This window comes from Thermothielavioides terrestris, chromosome 1, assembly GCF_000226115.1.
Source record: "Thermothielavioides terrestris NRRL 8126 chromosome 1, complete sequence".
Lineage (NCBI taxonomy): Eukaryota > Fungi > Ascomycota > Sordariomycetes > Sordariales > Chaetomiaceae > Thermothielavioides > Thermothielavioides terrestris.
The window spans coordinates 3,843,160-3,860,667 of NC_016457.1; the positions used below are offsets into that span (position 1 = coordinate 3,843,160).

General features: G+C 58.8%; 5 protein-coding genes across 5 annotated transcripts; 2 read left to right on the forward strand and 3 right to left on the reverse strand.

Annotated features, from left to right (window-relative positions):
- Positions 1-37: 37 nt before the first annotated feature.
- THITE_2108095 (uncharacterized protein) lies at positions 38-2,947 on the reverse strand. The gene is made up of 2 exons (XM_003649475.1): positions 1,670-2,947; positions 38-1,480 (listed from the first exon to the last, which is right to left on the reverse strand). The coding sequence occupies exons 1-2, from the start codon at positions 2,464-2,466 to the stop codon at positions 133-135; spliced, it is 2,145 nt and encodes a 714-aa protein (XP_003649523.1). The 5' UTR covers positions 2,467-2,947; the 3' UTR covers positions 38-132.
- A 4,886-nt stretch (positions 2,948-7,833) lies between these two features.
- Positions 7,834-8,715, reverse strand: THITE_2108097 (uncharacterized protein). Its single transcript, XM_003649476.1, has 3 exons — positions 8,457-8,715; positions 8,358-8,389; positions 7,834-8,260 (listed from the first exon to the last, which is right to left on the reverse strand). Exons 1-3 carry the CDS (start codon positions 8,515-8,517, stop codon positions 7,937-7,939), a joined length of 417 nt encoding a protein of 138 aa, XP_003649524.1. The 5' UTR covers positions 8,518-8,715; the 3' UTR covers positions 7,834-7,936.
- A 1,432-nt stretch (positions 8,716-10,147) lies between these two features.
- THITE_2108099 (uncharacterized protein) lies at positions 10,148-11,331 on the reverse strand. Its single transcript, XM_003649477.1, has one exon. It carries the CDS (start codon positions 11,198-11,200, stop codon positions 10,211-10,213), a length of 990 nt encoding a protein of 329 aa, XP_003649525.1. The 5' UTR covers positions 11,201-11,331; the 3' UTR covers positions 10,148-10,210.
- A 1,768-nt stretch (positions 11,332-13,099) lies between these two features.
- THITE_2153068 (uncharacterized protein) lies at positions 13,100-15,315 on the forward strand (the record flags this gene model as incomplete). The annotated part of the gene is made up of 2 exons (XM_003649478.1): positions 13,100-13,923; positions 14,197-15,315. The coding sequence occupies 2 exons, from the start codon at positions 13,100-13,102 to the stop codon at positions 15,026-15,028; spliced, it is 1,656 nt and encodes a 551-aa protein (XP_003649526.1). The 3' UTR covers positions 15,029-15,315.
- Positions 15,316-15,773: 458 nt separating this feature from the next.
- On the forward strand, positions 15,774-17,394 carry THITE_2108102 (uncharacterized protein). Its single transcript, XM_003649479.1, has one exon. It carries the CDS (start codon positions 15,938-15,940, stop codon positions 16,997-16,999), a length of 1,062 nt encoding a protein of 353 aa, XP_003649527.1. The 5' UTR covers positions 15,774-15,937; the 3' UTR covers positions 17,000-17,394.
- The last annotated feature ends 114 nt before the right edge of the window (positions 17,395-17,508 follow it).

Consider the following 17,508-nt stretch of genomic DNA (forward strand, 5'->3'; position numbering starts at 1 on the left):
TGCAACAAAGGAAATGAATCGCTCACAAAAAATAGCCGAGGCGCTGCTCGGACCCCGGTCAACGACCCAGACATCACAGGCCGGCAACATTAACCTTGGTAAACAAGGCTAATGTCCGCCTGTCAAGCGGTGCTACCTGGGCAGCGTGTTGAAGTCAAGCTCGGGCCCCAGCGCACTCATCCCCATGGAGCCCATCGAGTTCATGTCTGAGTTGGCTCTTTGTAACGCCTGGAAGTCGCCGACCGTTCGTATGGGCACGCCCATGGCGTAGCTGTTTGCACGCTGTGGTGGTGGGGCTCTGGCCATCATGTTGTTGGCCTGGGATAGATTGGCGTTGATTCCCCCGCCAATGCCCTGGCCGAGATGCATTTGGGACGCCAAGCTTATATTCGGAGGCGGATTGATGTTGTTGCCATTCAAGCCCTGGATCTGAGCATTTGAGTTGGGGAATGGCGACATCGGCGAATGTTGTTGTGGATGCCGAGCTTGCTGGGAGTTCATGCCTCCGGGCGTGCGCAGCGACGGGGGTGGTGCGTGACTCATGGGGCTCATCACCATCTCGGGCATCGAAGTGAAGTCCGTTTGCAAGGGGTGCGGCAGTTCCATACCCGGCGACATGACGCCGGAGGAATTGGTGAACGGGGAATTCATGTCGCTGTTACTCGAAGGAGGCGCGTTCGGGCTGCTGGAATCCGAGCTCAGCTCCTCAAGCCGCGGGACGCCAAACTTGCTGTCATAGTCGCCAGAGGCGTACATGGACGGTTGGCCCATGCCGGCATTGCCGAAGCCGTCAAAGATATCCAAGTTGCAAGCGGGTGCGTTCTCGGGCGCGTTCTGCAACATCGGACTCGCGAGCTTCGAGAGCGCCGAGGCCACCCGGCTCAACAACAGCGGCAGGAAGCGGTGCTCCCCGTTGCGGATGACGCTAACAATGTTTAGGATTTTGCGCAGCTGATCATGCGGACCGGGCGTAAATGGGGTGCGCGGCGCCGGCAGCATGGCAAGCATGTCGGTGAGGGAACAGGTAACGTTGAGCAGATGCTCAAACAAGCTGAGGCCGTGCAGACCCAGATTGCCGGGGAAGTGAGACACCATGGGTAGGAGATCGTTGATGGTGTCCACGTAAGGAACACCCGCGTTGTTCCCGTGGCCGTTCGCGACGCTCAGCTCCCAAGCCTTGTGCTTCAGCCATTGCTGGTTAATCGACAGCTCGGAGAGCTGAGCCTGCGTGTCGTTCAGGTAAGCAGGCAAGACTTCCTGCAGCTGCTTGTCAAGGGCTGCGAGATACGAGTCGGAGCATTCGCCCCGTGTCTTCATCCACAGAGGGACGTGCATTTCGTCGAAGCCACGGAATAGACCAATCATGCGAAGGAAGCCGGTGCCGTGATGCAGGAAAAGGTCAGCAGGGTGCTCGTTAGGCGACGGCGGGTTGATGCTGGCTTGGAGCGTCAAGGGGCGGCGGTGCTGCAAAGCGTAGGCGCTGAGTGAGGTTGTCAGCTTCGAGCTCACATTTTTTTTAAAAAAAAAAAAAAAAAAAAAAAAAAAAAAAAAAAAAGGGAAAGAAAAAGAGGAAAGAAAAGAAAAAAAAAAAAAAAAAGGGAAAGAAAAAGAGGAAAGAAAAGAAAAAAAAAAAAAAAAAATGGAGCCAGCCAAGGCATTTGCGACATACCGCTCAGTCACAAAAAGGAGCCAATACAAGCGCCTGCGTCGCGATGCGTCAATGTTGTCGCTGCCGTCGTACTGCATGTAGGTCTGCTCCTGGTTCATCCTTGTCAGGTGCGCTAGGGTTGTGGCCTCTCGCAGGTAGAACCAGGCCTTGTCGTGCATCTCCAGGCCGTGGTGTACTGCAAACAGGAAGAAGCTCGTGCACAGAGTGTTGACAGTCGGCGAGGCCACAAAGTCGTAACCCTTGCGAACCCGCATTGTCTCCTCCATCAGAAGCGTGCTGGTGACGATGTTGCCGCCAAGCATCATGTCCGGGTTAAACGGGTCGTTCATCGGCATCCCCATTCCCGGTATGACCATGCCCGGCTGCAGGCAGACGAAGGCGCAGAGCGACGTCAGGAGGCAGTACGTGTCAAGGTTCTGCTCCATGCACCTGGCATCCTGCTCGAGGCGCTGGCGGTCCAGGATCGGCATCATCGGATACATGTGGGCGAAGAAAAATTCGATGCACGCATGGAGCGTCTCCTCCGTCAACAGCCTCGGCGTCGGCGCGAGACTCGCGCTCGCTGCGCCGCCGGCCATGCCGCCCTGCAGCTTGGCCGAGAGGCTCGTCTGGCGCTGCGTCTCCTTCAGCTCGTTGATCACCTTGGCGCGAGAGCCCTTGGGGCCCTTTTTCTGAGGGATCGCATTGTACGTGCAGGCAAGCTGCGAGGCCGAGCAATTGCGACACGGGTTGATTCCATCGCATTTGACCTTGCGGCGATGGCAAGCGTCGCAGGCCCGCTTCACGGCGGTCGTCATTGTGCTCGGCGGCGCCGTGTTACCCCGGCGTCCTTCAATTGCTGAACGCGACAGCGGGGAGCGCGTGTCACTGTGCTAGCATCCACAGGCGGTATGGCAAAAATCCGTACGAGATCCAGAGCGCCGGGAACAGTTGGTCTGGGGTAACCGGCGCAATCGTGGGGTCTCCAAAGGTGAGTCGCACGCAATCTGGGGTTGAATCGGCCCGGTGACCTGGTCGACCAAGAAATCGCGGGGACACCACGCGGGCGGGCCCAGCGCAGAGCAAAATAGCGGTGCCTCGAACTCGAAGGGGACGAAGGCGGCCCGGCTTCACAGGCGGTGCAGTTGTCGCCTCGATTCGAGGCGGGAAAAGTCGTGATGCGATTTTGCTTGTGCAAAGAGCAGGGCAGGGTGTTTGGGGCGGAAGGGTGAGAGAAACAGGCTGGGGGGAGATTAAAGAAATGGGGCGGGAGGCCGGATGGGACGAACCGAGGGCCCAAACCCGCAAGGGGTAAAGGGAAATGGGCGCAGGAGCATGCTAGTTTGCGTCGTTAATTGCAGCGGGGCCAGCTGGTTCTTTGCTTCGCCCAGTAACGGCGCGGCTTGCACTCGCCGTCCGTCGAGTGTGAGCGTTTGGCGAGCTGACTAACAAAACGGAGCGCCCGCCTTCTTCCATTGCTTCTCGGAACCGCGCCAAGACCTGGAGACCGAACAGTTCATGGTTTCCTCGCTTAACCTTAACAACGTCACGCACGGCACTGCCGAGTATCCCGTACATAACGTTACTACGACTTTGTCCGCTTCTCTTTGAGCATTGCTCTGTTTTGTATTTGGAAACAAGCTCTTACTGTGCAGAGTGCGGCACAGCGTGGTTACCTGGTTTTCTGACGGCACAATCAGCTGCGCTCATGACACAAGAAGCAAAGCGCTCACCAAAAACGGAGCCGGACACCGTGGCAAACGGTGAACGCGAGTGGGCCAGCAAACTCTGCTGGATTCATGCATGCAACCAAGCGAGGCAGGTGCCGACTCGAATACCGAAAACCACCAGTGGGTGGACAAAGCAGTCCATACACTACTAGTACACTACTTTGCACACTGCAAAATTGCAATTCGCTGCTGTACGGATTATTCCGTCAGCATTTACAGTGTTACGCGCACGTGGGTAGCGCAGTCTCTTGCAGCTTCAATCTTTTTATTCTGTACGCGCACAGAATTACCTATGTTACTTAGCGCCCGTCATCACGGAGTATTCTTCGCGTGCTGCAGTGTGCCGAGGCGTTTTTCTGGCCCACCATTTCAGCGCTGGCCACTGGGATCCCTGGGTCGCGCGACTCTCGTCTGATGGTGAGCGCTTGCGTGAAGTCGATGTTGCTCGGAAAGAGGCAAGAGAACCAAGGCAGCGGGTCAGGGCAAGATCCACAGCGACTTCAGGGCACTTGCACAGGAGTGACCTGAGTTACGGAGCACACTCGTCCTTTGCAGGCTGACAGACGCAGTAACTACGGTTCCGTACACTCCCAGGCTGACTGAGAGAGAGGGTGAGACATTTGGCTGAGAGAGGGGGTGAGACATTTGCGATGCGGAACGATTCCCACCAGCATTCTGTCGCTCCCTGCTGTCATGACACGGACAGCTCGGCTCCGAAAAACGAAGCAAACCGTTGACAAATATTTTTTTTAGAGTTGGCTCCAGACCGTTTTCCTGCACGCGAGAGCCGAGGAGGAAAAACGGGAAGCAGGTTGCAAAAGCTGGGGTTAGTGGCCTGGGGATGCTGGAGATGCGGAGCATGGAACCACCCCCTCGTGCCCGGGTCCCCACAATCGGACCGAAGAGGCTGTCGCCTTGCGCTCTTCCTGCTCTTCCTTGCCCGAGCGCTCATGCCCCATTCCTTGGCTCAGACGACGCCAGCTGAGGTGCGACATCAAGCTTCGCGATCGCGCCGCGTCTGGCATGTCTTCCGTACACTACCAATTTGCGACGCAAAACACACTCGTCGTGCCAATCCAGACCCAGAGGGCTGATCAGCCATGTCAGCCTTGTGAGCCCTTGGAGCAACGCAGAGGTTCAGCCTTGTGCTGGACAGCCGCCCCTGTGAGAGGTGAGCTTGGAAGTGTGCAACATAGGTACTCCAGCACCAGCAAAGCCGCTGTGGTTTATTTTTACACAACTTTCAATGCGTTTCGACCAGCGCATCCCAGCCTAAGGACCATCAGTGATGGCCTACTCCCGGCCTTCCTCCACACCCGACTTTTACCCCAGGTTTGTGGGGTGACGAGCAAAAAACATCAACCCCGAAGAACCAACGTCGACAAGCTCAGTACGGCCGAAGCGGATACCTCGGACAGTGACGGAGCCGGTTTGTCTTGCGAACGACCTCATGTTATTCCACCCACCACCAGCCACGGCGCCGGCTTACCAGAAGTACTGCATCGAAACTAACTGTTTGTGATGCATGACAGCAAGCTTATATCGACACTAGCTTAGAGTTAGCTAGCTCAAAGCTTTCCCCGACTTGGGGTTCGGACCGATGTTCGCTAAAGCGAATAAGGCCTCGCCCTCTGGGTGCCATCTCCGCAACTTTCATGCAAGTTCGCGGAGACCATGCAACGGCCAGCGCGGCTGCCATCCAGACTCCGCCGCGTAACTGACCGGCGTCTGGAACTTGAAGGTTACACTACTTTGTGTGACAAAACGGCACCAAACAGGGCGCGATATCCCTGGCCGTGAGCTGTTCCCCTTTTATACTTGACCTCCGCGCCCTGGCGCCCAATGCGGCTCTTTCCGTGCATGTGAAGTCAAGTCGGCCCTTTGGGCCCTGGCTCGCGGGTGTGTGCCTGGCGACATCATTGGAGATCACCTCTCCGGAGCACAATGTCCTCGGATCTCAGACATGCTCAGTGGCCTGGAATGATGAACTGAATGGATCCGAGACAAGAGGTTCACTTCCACGTGCGGAGGGGCAGGAGAAGGTTGAGTCGCGTCGCGGAGAGATCCTGCGGTTTGTGATCGGACGCTATGGTCAAGTGCCAGTCGGCCCGGCATGGCATGCTGCAGAAATGCCGCAGGCAGCAAGCAAGCAGACGGCGGTGATGTGAAATGTGCTCCGTTTCAAGTCTCAGCATTCAGGGTCAATATTGCCCCCAGCAAAAGTTCTATGTACGTGCCAACCCTCTGACGATCCACAGTCAACTTCAGTCTGCGCATCAAAGACTCCATCACGCCACCCAACCCTCCCAATCCTTCAGCTGCGCACGCCCGTACCCAAAACAAAAACACCGAGGACGCCAGAGCCATCAATGGACCCAAGCCATGCCCATACCTGCATGTTCATAACCGCATTACACCGACGGCAACCTCCGTCCCCAGCCGCTTGGGCGAATATCCTCCTCACCCGAGGCGCACGAATCCCCCGCGTCGCTGTGCTGCCCCAAGCCCTGGGCGCCCGCAAGACTCGAACGTCTGTCCGCTAACTCGCCTGAGAAAGTAGGATGAAGCACGCCACCCGCCACTCTACAGCCAGGCCCACTCCCATTCCTACTCCCTCTTTCACTGCACTTGCCCTTGCCCTGGCCCTTATCCTCACACTTTCCCCCTCCAGCGCCCTGACAACCCCGGCCCTAAAAGGGGGTGTTGACACAACTCGCGTGCTCGTGCGTCCAGGGGGGAAGACGCCACGAAACCCGCTTTCCGTCATGAACCATCGGGGATGTATGCGGTGGGTGGTGGTGGGCTATCGAGGAGGCGGTTGCCCTTGCGGTGTGACCAGCCAGCCAGGGCCGGTTCATGAACTTGAAGAGCTCGCCGTTTGACCATAGCGGACGGAGGAAGGAGGATGTCGGCAAGGGAGGTGCAGTATGGGCGCGCCCTGCAGCAGTGTCTTCGCAGGTGGCGTCGCAGAGATCGGGCCTATTTCATCACGGCGGTGCGGTTGGCGTCTAGGCAGCCCTGCGGATGGCGCACTTTACTGGCATGCCGGGGTTCACTGCCGGGCCTATTCGTCACGGCGGTGCGGTAGGCGTCAAGGCAGCCCTGCGGATGGCGTACTGTCCTGCCACGCCGGGGACATCACTGCCCGAAATATCCCCGAGCGACATGGCATAGGTCTTGAGCCGTGCCATCGTCCGTGAGGAGTTTCGTCCCCCGCGGCGCCGTTCGCGTATATCTCATCATCTCAGGGTTGCGAGAGCGAGTCCCAGCTGCCGGGATGCACGAGGCAGCACGCGGCGTCGTCAACTGTAGGAGCGCTGTTGTGACGACTCATGAGCCCGCCGACGGGGACAAACCCGCGCGTTGTTGAGTGGTAGGTACGGCGACATGACCAAGACCGCTGGGGCGAAGCGGCAGCTGCGCATCGCTATCGCTGCTGGAGTGGAATACAGCGGCTCTCAGCGAAGGTGCCAATGATTCATATCCTCAGAGCTCTTTGGCCCATCTGACTCCCCATGAGATTCACGGACATATAGTGTACCTTGATGATCGATCGTCAAGCCGTTGCTTCTCCAGTTGCTGACCGCGTGGTCGATTTTTTGGTGGAGCGAGCCTGTGGAGTGGAATGTCACCAACCGAGCCACTGCCAGTCATCGAAACTGGGGATGTCTCAGTGCCAGGCTGACATGTCGGGGCTGTGATTGGCTCTTGGCTGCAGAGTGGGCCGCGTCTGGCCACCTGGGGTCGTGGCATCAAGGAATCGACAGTGACTTCGGCAGATCGGCTACGCATTCGAGATCGACCCCGTTAAAGCTCCTACCCGCCAAGACCGGCCCGTGCGTCTCCCTCCAAAATCTTGCAGCCAGCGTCACCACGACGAGATGGATCGGACTACGGAATACAGTGTTTGACCTCTGTTTGGGGTGGGGTAATTTTTGTGAGCGTGAACCAGGATCGATTACGGCGTGTTGCGCTCGACGACCGCCATTTCGGTCCCGTTCCTGAGCAGCAAGTCAAGTCCCTCCCATCCCAAGCCCACGCCCAAGACGACGGAATCGGAACACTCTGCATCGTGTAAGCACAGAAAGGAAGGCGTGATGTGTCTGGATGCGGGGGTTGTGAGGACATTGAGGGACATGCTGGAGCTCAAGGGTCCATGAGGTGCGCTGTCGTTTTGTCCGGAATTGTTTGCCACTGCGGTCTTTTGAGGACACAAGGTGGAGGATGAGAACGTCCTGGTTGCCCAAGGAAGGGCGGCGCCAGAATGCTTGCGTGCCGCCGTGGTGGACTCCGAGTAGAGGGAGTACGGCGGCCTCGGACCACTGGTACTCGGCCAACATGATCGCTGACATCGCGGCCTTTCAAAGCACCCGTGCCGGTTGGAACAGAGATAAGGGAACTTCTCGAATCTCGATTGTCATTACTGCATCATACAACCCCAACAACCCCAACTTCGTGCCGTTATGCTAACCTTCAGGAGCCCCCCTGATGGCCATGCGATAAACCAACCCCCAAACACTGATGGAAAGTCATGGACAGATCCCCCTGACGCAGTAGCTTAGAGCCCGCATGTGGAGAGGGGCACCTGCTGGACATCGGCGTCGACGCGACCCAACTCCTCGGCGTGTCCATTCGTCAGGTCGTTCATGGCAGTCAGACCGATGTTGAGGCCAGAGGCGGCGTGGTCAATAGCCAGAATGTGGATGGTCCTGCCGTTGTACGTCGCCTGCCAGCACGTGCCGCAGTTGGGCGAGTTCCAGCCGCTGATGGCTTCGGCGCCGCCGATGTACGGGAAGCCTGTGACGTCGCCCTGTGTCTTCCAGTTGTACTTCCACATGACGCCGTTGGTGCCGTCCGAGCACGCCACGGAGGTGAGCGGGCGCTGGCCGCAATGTTAGCCCGGGCGTTCAGGTAGCTCCGGGAGGGCGCGAAGAGGCGTGGAGGAGAAAACAAGAACTCAGGTTCGTGAGTTCACTCACCGATGGGTCATCGTAGCCGGTATCGTACGAAACTGAGAGAAGATCAGCCAAGGTCTAAATGAGTTGCGGCATGGCAAAGGACGCTTGACTCCAACGCACCTGTGGTAGCCGACGCCGCGGCGAGGAGCGAGAGCGCGCCGAGGATCTTGGAGAACTGCATGTTGATGGATGGGTTTGGTATTATGGGTCAAAGCTGGCTGAGGTAATGGATGTGCGCGTGAAATGAAGCTGCTGGTGATGATGATCGAACCAAGAAAGCGAGCTGTTGAGTCTGGGAGTCAAGGGCTGAGATCTGGGCGAGTTCACCCATCCTTTATACACAACTCGAACAAGTCGCTCCCTCTCTTTCCCGAGTGGGAAGTTTCCAACTTTGTCCAGATCGACCGATCGACCCGGTGGCGGGCAACCGCAGGCCTCGCTTCCCTTCGCCGATTGAGCGGTGTGGTGCCGGGCTCATTCGTCCACGATACGACGGCACCTTCCCTTCTGTCGTCATAGCCACCGCTGAGAGTCGGCACCACGACACCACGGCCCTGTCCGTGTGGAGAGGGAGCCGCATGCCAAGCCGCGTCGATCAGCCTACCGCTCTGTTTGCGGAGCAATCGAGACTTCCACGCGGATGCACTCACGCAGCAAACCCGGCAACAGTTACTCCCACTGCTGCCAGTGCCACGATGCAGTCGCGCCTGCCTGCTTCGTATTCCAGATCAACACGTATTCCAGATCAACAAGAACAGCAACCGCAGGAGCAGCGAGGCATGTTACGGGCCTGTGGGATAAATGATCGGCACTTGCCCAGACTCGTATTCCAACGGTTAATCCACCCGCTGTGCCACTGCCGATGCACAGGCAGCACCACCCAACTGAGACACTGCAGCATCTGGGATTGGATACCGGCGAGGCGGGGCCCAGCCTGCAGCCGTTAACGGCATTGCCGGCCGCATCTCAGCCCGGCGGCGCTGCGCCGGGCCAGCACGCTGAAGATTGACGGTGCGATCCCGGTCGATCTGCTCCCACCGCTGCCCACGTCAACCGGCTGCTCTGTGTTGACTGGCTTACATAAAACGAGCCCGGCCGTTTTCGTACCAAGTCGGGCAGAGTTTCTTTTTTTGGAAGGGGACAAAAGCAAAGCCTTGTGCTCCCGAGTCATGTAACTACGTTTTTCTCCGACGCCGTGATGATCGGCGCTCATTGAGCACCACCGCAACACCGCCTCTGTCAGCTTATCCGCCAAAGCCCAACCTCTCCGGGATTGCCACCGAGTAAGACCGTTGTATGACATGCTCGTGCACTGTGGTACATTGTCTCTCTCCAGGCCATGCGCGCAGAGTCTGGCCGCTTTCTTCGCCGTGGCGGACGGAACCTTGCAGTGGGTGGTCCGCGGGGAATATTCCGGAAACCATGAACGGTATCTTCGCATTTCTGCGGTACCACCATCGTAATGCCGCTGCACGACGAGCCGGTGTCTGCTCGTTCCCAGGTCACGTCTCTTACTGGACCGGGCAGCCCGGCCTCGTCTTCGGGCAGCTCGGCCTTACTTGTCAGTGCTGTCCCGAATATGCCATTCTTCCCCAGGGTCGCCGTTCCCGTGATTTACCCAACGACCACACAGCATCTGACGACGGCGTGTCATGGTGCTTGTGGGACGGAGTCGATATTAGGTCAGGTCGGACAAGAGTATCCTCAAAGGGAGTGAGGGATCTATTCGGGTACCAGCTGTCTCGCTAAACCTGGCGCCAGTTGCCTCTCAGTCCGACGCAACTCATCCTCTCTTCTGCCAATGAGCCGCAGATGAACCCAAGAAGACGCCGCCCAAGACAGAACATCGAAGACGTATCCAACCAACTTGCTGCTCATACCGCCTCCCAGTCCATGGCGTCCACCATGAACTCCCACTGATCGCCGTCATCCGCAGCCGCAGCCCAGTCGATCACCCTCCCGTCTTCCCCGAGCATGTCCGCGTCCAATTGCACCCCCGGCACAGAACCGCCTCTCACAAACCACTCGGCAACCTTGAACGCCTCGTCAAAGCCCTGAAAGATGACCTCCAGCATGTGTTCAAGGCGGTACGAGTCCAGCGGCGCAGCGATCTTCTTAGTCCGCCACGCCCTTTCCTCTGTCTCCGTGCCCCGGGCAGGGGACCTCCGGTCATGGTCTCGCTGACAAGGCTCACAATCCTCCTCATCGCCAGCCGTCTTCCACCGATTCCGCAGATCCTTCGCCCGCCCCAGCTGCCTCCTCACCTCGCCCGTCCCCAGCGTGCCATGTAGCGGATTATCCTCCCGATCCAGCGCAGCCAGCACATTCGCGTGGTAGCGATGCCGTGCCGCCGCCGGCTGCCCCGTCCCTTCTTCTCTTCCTCTTCCATCACACCAAATACTCGCCCCCAGCCCGGACCCTGAACCCGGCTTCTTATCGTGTCGGTATATGGCGGTGTCCCTCGGTACCTCGACGCCGAACACGCCGAGCAGGTGCACCAGCGCCCGCTCGATCAGCATGTAGTACTCGAAGAAGTCGAGCTTGAACATCAGCTCCGCCTCGGCCGTCGCCGCCGCGTCGCCGCCGACCCGGTCGACCACCGCGCGCTGGTAGCCCTGCGCCAGGAACGGCAGCTTCCACTTCAGCCGGCGCACGATCTTGGTGTAGCGCGCGAGCTCGTGCGCGGCGGACGGTCGCCGTGGTCGTGGTGGAGGTGGAAGTGGTGGTGATGGGTGCCGCGGGAGGGCGGTGGGGTAGTCTTCGTCGTTGTTGTTGTGGGCGGTTGCGGTGGGAGAGGGCGGCAGATCGTCCCGTCGCGGGCGACGCGACAGCGGGGCGTGGCGCGAGTTGGCGAGGCCGCCCATCGCGCAGCGACCGTTACTGCAAGCAAGACACAACCTTTACTACAAGCAAGACTCAGGACAATAAGATGCTTGATAAGAATGCACTGTCGGTTTATTGGAGGTATGGAGAGGTATGGCTGTAGCATGAGGGTTGGGAAGTCGGGTCGTGCATCAAGGAAAAGTCACCACTTGGTGACAGTCGACCTCTCGGGGTCCGCTCCGCCCAGGTCAGGGTTCGATAACTCGCTGATCAGCCGGCATCGAATCCGATCGGCTGGCTCATCATGAATGGCGTTGTGCAGGGAGCTGGGCGATGCGCATGCAGTTGGCGGCCACACTCGTGTCGAAACAGAGCAGCATCCACAGTGGCTACTGGATCATTGTTTCAAAAAATGAGTTTAAATCACAGTGACGGGGCAGCCAACAGGTCAGCGGCCTCGCGTCACGCCAATCCATTATTTGGTCAAAATCAGCTGCTGGCTGGCCACACAACACCTCATTTGGCACAGCAAAATCTTCTTCCTCACATCCCCAGGCATCGCCCAGAGATTGCAATGAAAAAGAACTGTGCTTCGCGTCGCCTGGAGACAGTGTAATACCAGGGACACGGTGGAGGTCGAGCATGCGCAAGCGCAGAGGCAAGACCTCCGAGGGCCAAAAATAAGATTAATCACGATTCTGCTCCGTAGAGCAGTTTCAGAGATTAAACTGAAAAGAACAGATACTACACTTGATCTAAGCCAAAAGGCAAAGAGAGCTGAGGAAAAGAAGAAGAAAAAGGTTCAAAATTCTGGCTGGGGAGCCAGATTTTTATAGGGAGGTGTAGGTGGTCTGTGCACGTCTGCAAATTTGCAGTGGGGCTGCAATTGTCTGTGCGCTACGGGACCGGCGATTGGGATTTTCCGCCCCGCGCAACAGGGGTTCGGGGTCCTGCCTGTTGAGGACTGTTGAGTGGGTACCGAGGAAAGATTACGCAGCGCAATACCCAAATCATGTGCGGATACTCCGTACTGCGTACTTGCTTGAAGCCTCAGTGACACAACGGCGGTCGGCTTTCAGGGTTTCATTGTTCGTGGCGCCCTCGTCTATGGTGCCGATACTCAGGTACCTAGCAATTGCCATCTCACGAATGCATTATGCACCCTGAGACATAAGTTCTCAGTCCCCTCGACTCATGTCCACAAGTTGGTCTCTCAAAAACACCTCCGGATTTAACACAGGAAGTTCTCCAGCGAAGACTGTCAGTACACATGTATTACGTAAAAGCTCAGTTAGCGACGCTGCAGTTTGCCCCCTTGGTTGGTGTGGCGGATGAAGGTGGAGGAGCTTCCAACAACGGCTCGTGACGCCGTCAAGACGGGGAACACCGCCATCGAGGTTGTGCCATCGCCAGCCATCACTCCCCGCCTACTGTGTGCCCACATACCTGTCTTTACATCAACTACGTGTAGTGTACAGTTCCGTAATCATTAGCGCTATCAACTCCTTCGTCCCTTGGTCCCTTGGTCCCCTGCATTTGGGAGGCCACATTGTTATCCCTTGCGTTCGAGAGGCAACAGTGTTAGGTCTGGACGGCGCCTCACGCTTCCCACAGCGGCCCGCTCTCTGACGGCAGTCGGCGTGCTGGACGTGGTGAGCGCCAACGAAGCGCGCCTTGGCCGTGCAACCCGTCACCCCCGCACAGAGTACCATCGCCATCTCCTATCTACCCTAAGTTCGAGAGATTCGACATCCTCTCTATTACGCCGCGGCAGTCGTGTATATCATTGGTACTGTCCTTCCCGGATCTTCAGCCGGCAACCCAGTCTCCAGATACTCCTGCGCAGCCGTACTATGCAGCAAGTCTAGCCTTCCCATCACCCCAAGCAGGTTTTCCTCATCTCCAGAAAACCATCCTTGCTTCACGGGCGGGGGGCCATCATGAGCTATGACTGCGATGTCCTCATCGTTGGGGCTGGGCCTGTCGGGACCGCCCTTGCGCTGGAGCTCGCTCTGCATCGGGTCTCGTTCCGCATCATTGACAGAGCGCCGGTCCGATCGGACAAGAGCCGGGCCCTGGTCATCCAGCCCCGTACCTTGGAGCTCCTGAACCGCCACGGCGCCGCCGACGCTATCGTCACCCGAGGCCGCATCATTCGCGCCGGTGAGGTGCGCATCAACAAGGAGCTCGTGGCCGACATCACTTTCGATGACCTTGGCACCATCAACACCGAGTTCCCGCTGCCGCTCAACATCTCGCAGGCCGAGACGGAGAGATTTCTTGACGAGTGCCTCCTGAAGTACGGCATCAGCGTCGAGCGGCCTGTCACCGCCACCAGCGTTGTCCAGGACGACAGCGGAGTCACGACGACGGTCGAACTGCCCGACGCCAGGAGCGAGACAATACGCTCCCAGTACGTCGTAGGCTGCGATGGCGCGCACAGCGTCGTCCGCCATGCCTCCCGCAACATTACCTTCCCGGGCGCCCCTTATCCGCAGGACTTCATCCTCTGCGACACGCACCTGCGCGACTCGAACGTCGCCCAGGACCGCATCACGCTGCACCTCGACAACAAAGGCGTGCTCGTCACGCTGCCCCTCGCAGAGGGGACCGTCCGCATGGTGGCCTCGCGCTCGCGCGTCGCCGTCGCTGACGACGTCCCGACCCTGGACCAGTTCCAGGCCTACTTCACTTCCATGACCCCTCCCGGCTCCGGCATCCTGCACGATCCCGTGTGGCTGACCCGCTTCCGGCTGCACCGCCGGTGCGTCAACCGCTACCGCGACGGCCGCCTCTTCGTGGCGGGGGATGCGGCTCACATCCACTCGCCTGCTGGCGGGCAAGGCATGAACGCCGGCATCCAAGACGCAATCAACCTCGGCTGGAAACTCGCCCTCGCCCTCTCCCTGCAGTCCCAAACCCCATCTCACCCCACCACCACCGCCCCTTCAACCCCACCATCTCCAACTTCCGCAGCATCACCATCATCATCATCAGCCGCCGCCGCCGCCGCCGCCGCCAACGCGCTGCTAGACAGCTACGACCTCGAGCGCCGCCCGATCGGCCAAGCCCTGCTGCGCAGCACCGACCGCGCCTTCGCCTTCATCTCGGCGCCCAGCCCGTGGTGGGTGCCGCTGCGCAACCTGCTGCTGCGCCGGGTCGCGCCGCGCGTGGCGCGCAGCCGCGCCGCCCGCCGCCGCTTCTTCAGCTTCCTCTCCGAGTTCGGCATCAGCTACCGCGGCGCCGCGAGCGCGCTGGTCGGCCAGGCGCGCGGGTTCCGCGGCCCTGTCCGCGGCGGGGACCGCGTGCCGGACGGGAAGATGCTGCGGGTGGTGGGACCGGTGGGTGGTGGTGGTGGTGCGGCGGGGACGGAGGAGGAGGAGACGAGTTTGCAGAGGGTCTGTGTCGGGGCGCCGCATCATCTGCTTCTGTTCGCTGGGCTGGGGGATGGTGGGAAGGGCGGTGGTGGTGGTGGTAGCGGTGGCGAGGTGGGAGAGGGCGAGTTGAGGCGTGCGGCGGAGAGGGTGGTGAGGGCGTGTCGGGCCGAGACCAAGGTGCATTACATCGCGGGCAACGACAGGGTGGTCGACGCGGATGAGTGGTATGTCGACCCGGAGGGCAGGCTGCACGCCGAGTTCGGCTTCGGGAGGAGGGCCGGCTATGTGCTGGTGCGCCCGGACGGGTACGTTGCGCACATCGGGCCGCTGTCGAAGCTGGACCAGCTCGTGTCGTTTCTGGAGGGCTATTTGGTATCGGCCGTGGCCACCCCCTCCCGTTCAGTTTTGTCTCGTGCTCGCAATATTGTTTGGGCCGTTTTCGCAGTCTGGCTTGTGGCCAAGCTCTCGGGAAGAGTTGCGCAGAGGGTTTGATTCTCGGGGACAAGCTCTTCTTGTTGGTTTTCGAGATTGATGGCGTGACAGTAAGTTCTCTTCCTCCCCTTTTCACTCCTCCCTTTTCTCCTGGATGGGTAGTGGGGATGCGGTGGCACTGCCGTGTCGCTACACTACCTTAATCATCGCGTTTTTACATCTCGTTTTGTGTAAGACAGACAGCTGCATTGTTTGACAAGAACACCCGCGCTACCAACTAGTGTTCGTAGCGATTATCTACAGTACCTACTTAGTAGCCTCGAAATCAAACGGTTGGATACCTCGAGCGGGCCGGAATTGTGCACTACTGGCAGAGTTGTATCGATGGCGCTTGTTTTCTGCTTAATTACCTCTATGCGGAATACCAGAAGCGCCAATATTTACTCAGCAGCCAGCCCCGCTCCGCAACCGCGCACCGCAACAGGTCCGGCTGCGTTGGGCCGGAAAGCCAGCGAGTGGGCCGGAAACTTGGAACTCTCCGGAAGCGGCAACGTCAGCCATGTGCTCCCTGCTCTGCGCCCATCAAGCCTGTTCGTGCCTCTCCCCTTCTTGGTGCCCCTGACAACACCATTGATCACTGAACAGAAAGGTCTCAGCTGAACAACCCGGATATTCGGATTGCCAGAGATCAAAGCTTTGATTTTTCATATCAACCCTCAATCTCCTGCGGATCCTCTCATCCGATTTGCTTCTTCTTCGATCATGCTATCCATCGCTCACTGCTCTCGCCGTCTCGGAGAAGTGCGACATTAGAAGTCGGCCCAGCTCCCTGAGTTAAGGACACCGGATCTGACTGATCACAGCAGGACTGATTCCATCTTGTCCCGTGTTCCTGGGACACGCACAGCGACCATCCAATCGATTCGCCTTGCTGATCAAGACATCAAGACCACCATTGCGGTCGCCAATATGAGCAGCATGTTTGAGGATAACCCCAACCTCATCCAAGACCCGCCGCCTCCTCCGCAGAACACCTCACCATGGCTCCCTCACAAGACGCCCACCCCGCTGGTACTGATCCACGACGGCGGCGGCACCATTTTCTCTTACTACTGTCTTGGTGACCTCGGCCGTGCAGTCTACGGCATTTCCAACCCCAACTACCCCTCCGGCAAGGCCTGGAAGGGCGGCATCCCCGAGATGGCCCGGCACTACCTCGGCTTCATCAAGACGGCCTTGCCGAAGGGCGGCGACCTCATCATCGGCGGCTGGTCGCTGGGCGGGCTGATCTCGCTTGAAGTCGCGCGGCAGCTGGCGGAGGAGAACGCCAGCGCGAATGCGAAGGCCGACAACCACGACAACGGGAAGAAAACCCTGAACCTGCTCGGCATCGTCATGGTGGACTCGGTCTGCCCGCTGGAGCTGACGGCGCCGCCGCTGCCCGTCGTGCAGCACGTGGCGCAGTGGAGCGAGCACACGAAGCAGGAGACGCGCGACCGCGTGATGCGCTGCTACTCCGAGGCGACGCGCATGTTGGGAGAGTGGAAGCTGCCGGTGTGGGATGATGACGATGACAAGGACAACACCGATAACCACCCCGACAACAGCAGCAACAACAACAACACGACAAACCCACAGCAGCAGCACCAGCAGCAGAACGGCACCGTCAAAGGCAATAGCAACGGCCACGCCACGACCCTCACCCAGGTCGCACGCAACCTCCCAAAACCCCGCCCGCCGCCCGTCATCCTCCTCCGCGCGCGCGAGCCCGTGCCCGTGCCCGTCCCCGGCGAGGGCATCAGCAAGGCCGACATCCACCGCGGCGACCGACTCCTCGGCTGGGCCAGCTACCGGGCGGACCTGATCACCAGCGTGATCGACATCCCGGGGCACCACTTCAGCATCTTCCGCTCGGAAGAGACGCTGGCGACGACGACGGCGGCGATCCGCAAGGCTTGTTTGGACTTGGAGGATCTCCATGCTCGTGGGGTGGGGACGGGAATGGGAGTGGGAGTGGGAGAGTTTGAGTGAGGGGCTTGAGGGGCGGAGGGATGAATGAGGGATAGAGAGGGTACGGAGGAATCATTGTTGGAGGAGGGTGGGAATATTAGAGGGTGGAGCAGTTGATCCGTACCGGCTCGGTTGGCCGGCCTTTGGATGATGATCTTGGTGGTAGAGTTGGTATCATCATGGTCATGGTCATTATCCGTCATCAGGTCTTTCTTTGTATGCTAGGAGTTGAAGGGTGGGCAGGATAGAGGAATTGGGCCAGATTGAGCGTGCACCATACCCGGTGGATCACCCACCTAACCAAGTACGATATTTGTGTAAACGAATGAAACAACGCATGTAGTTGAGGTGGGATTCTTCCTGACGTGTATATGAATAGCATCAGAACGCAACACACTGCCAAGTCCTTTGAATATAACCTGCATGAGAGACTATGGCCCCAAATTCAAAGCTGGAAGCCCAGCAACTTGTTTCGTTGTCTTGTACACGACCAGGACCGTAATACGGCTAGGGCAGACAACAACTGGGAT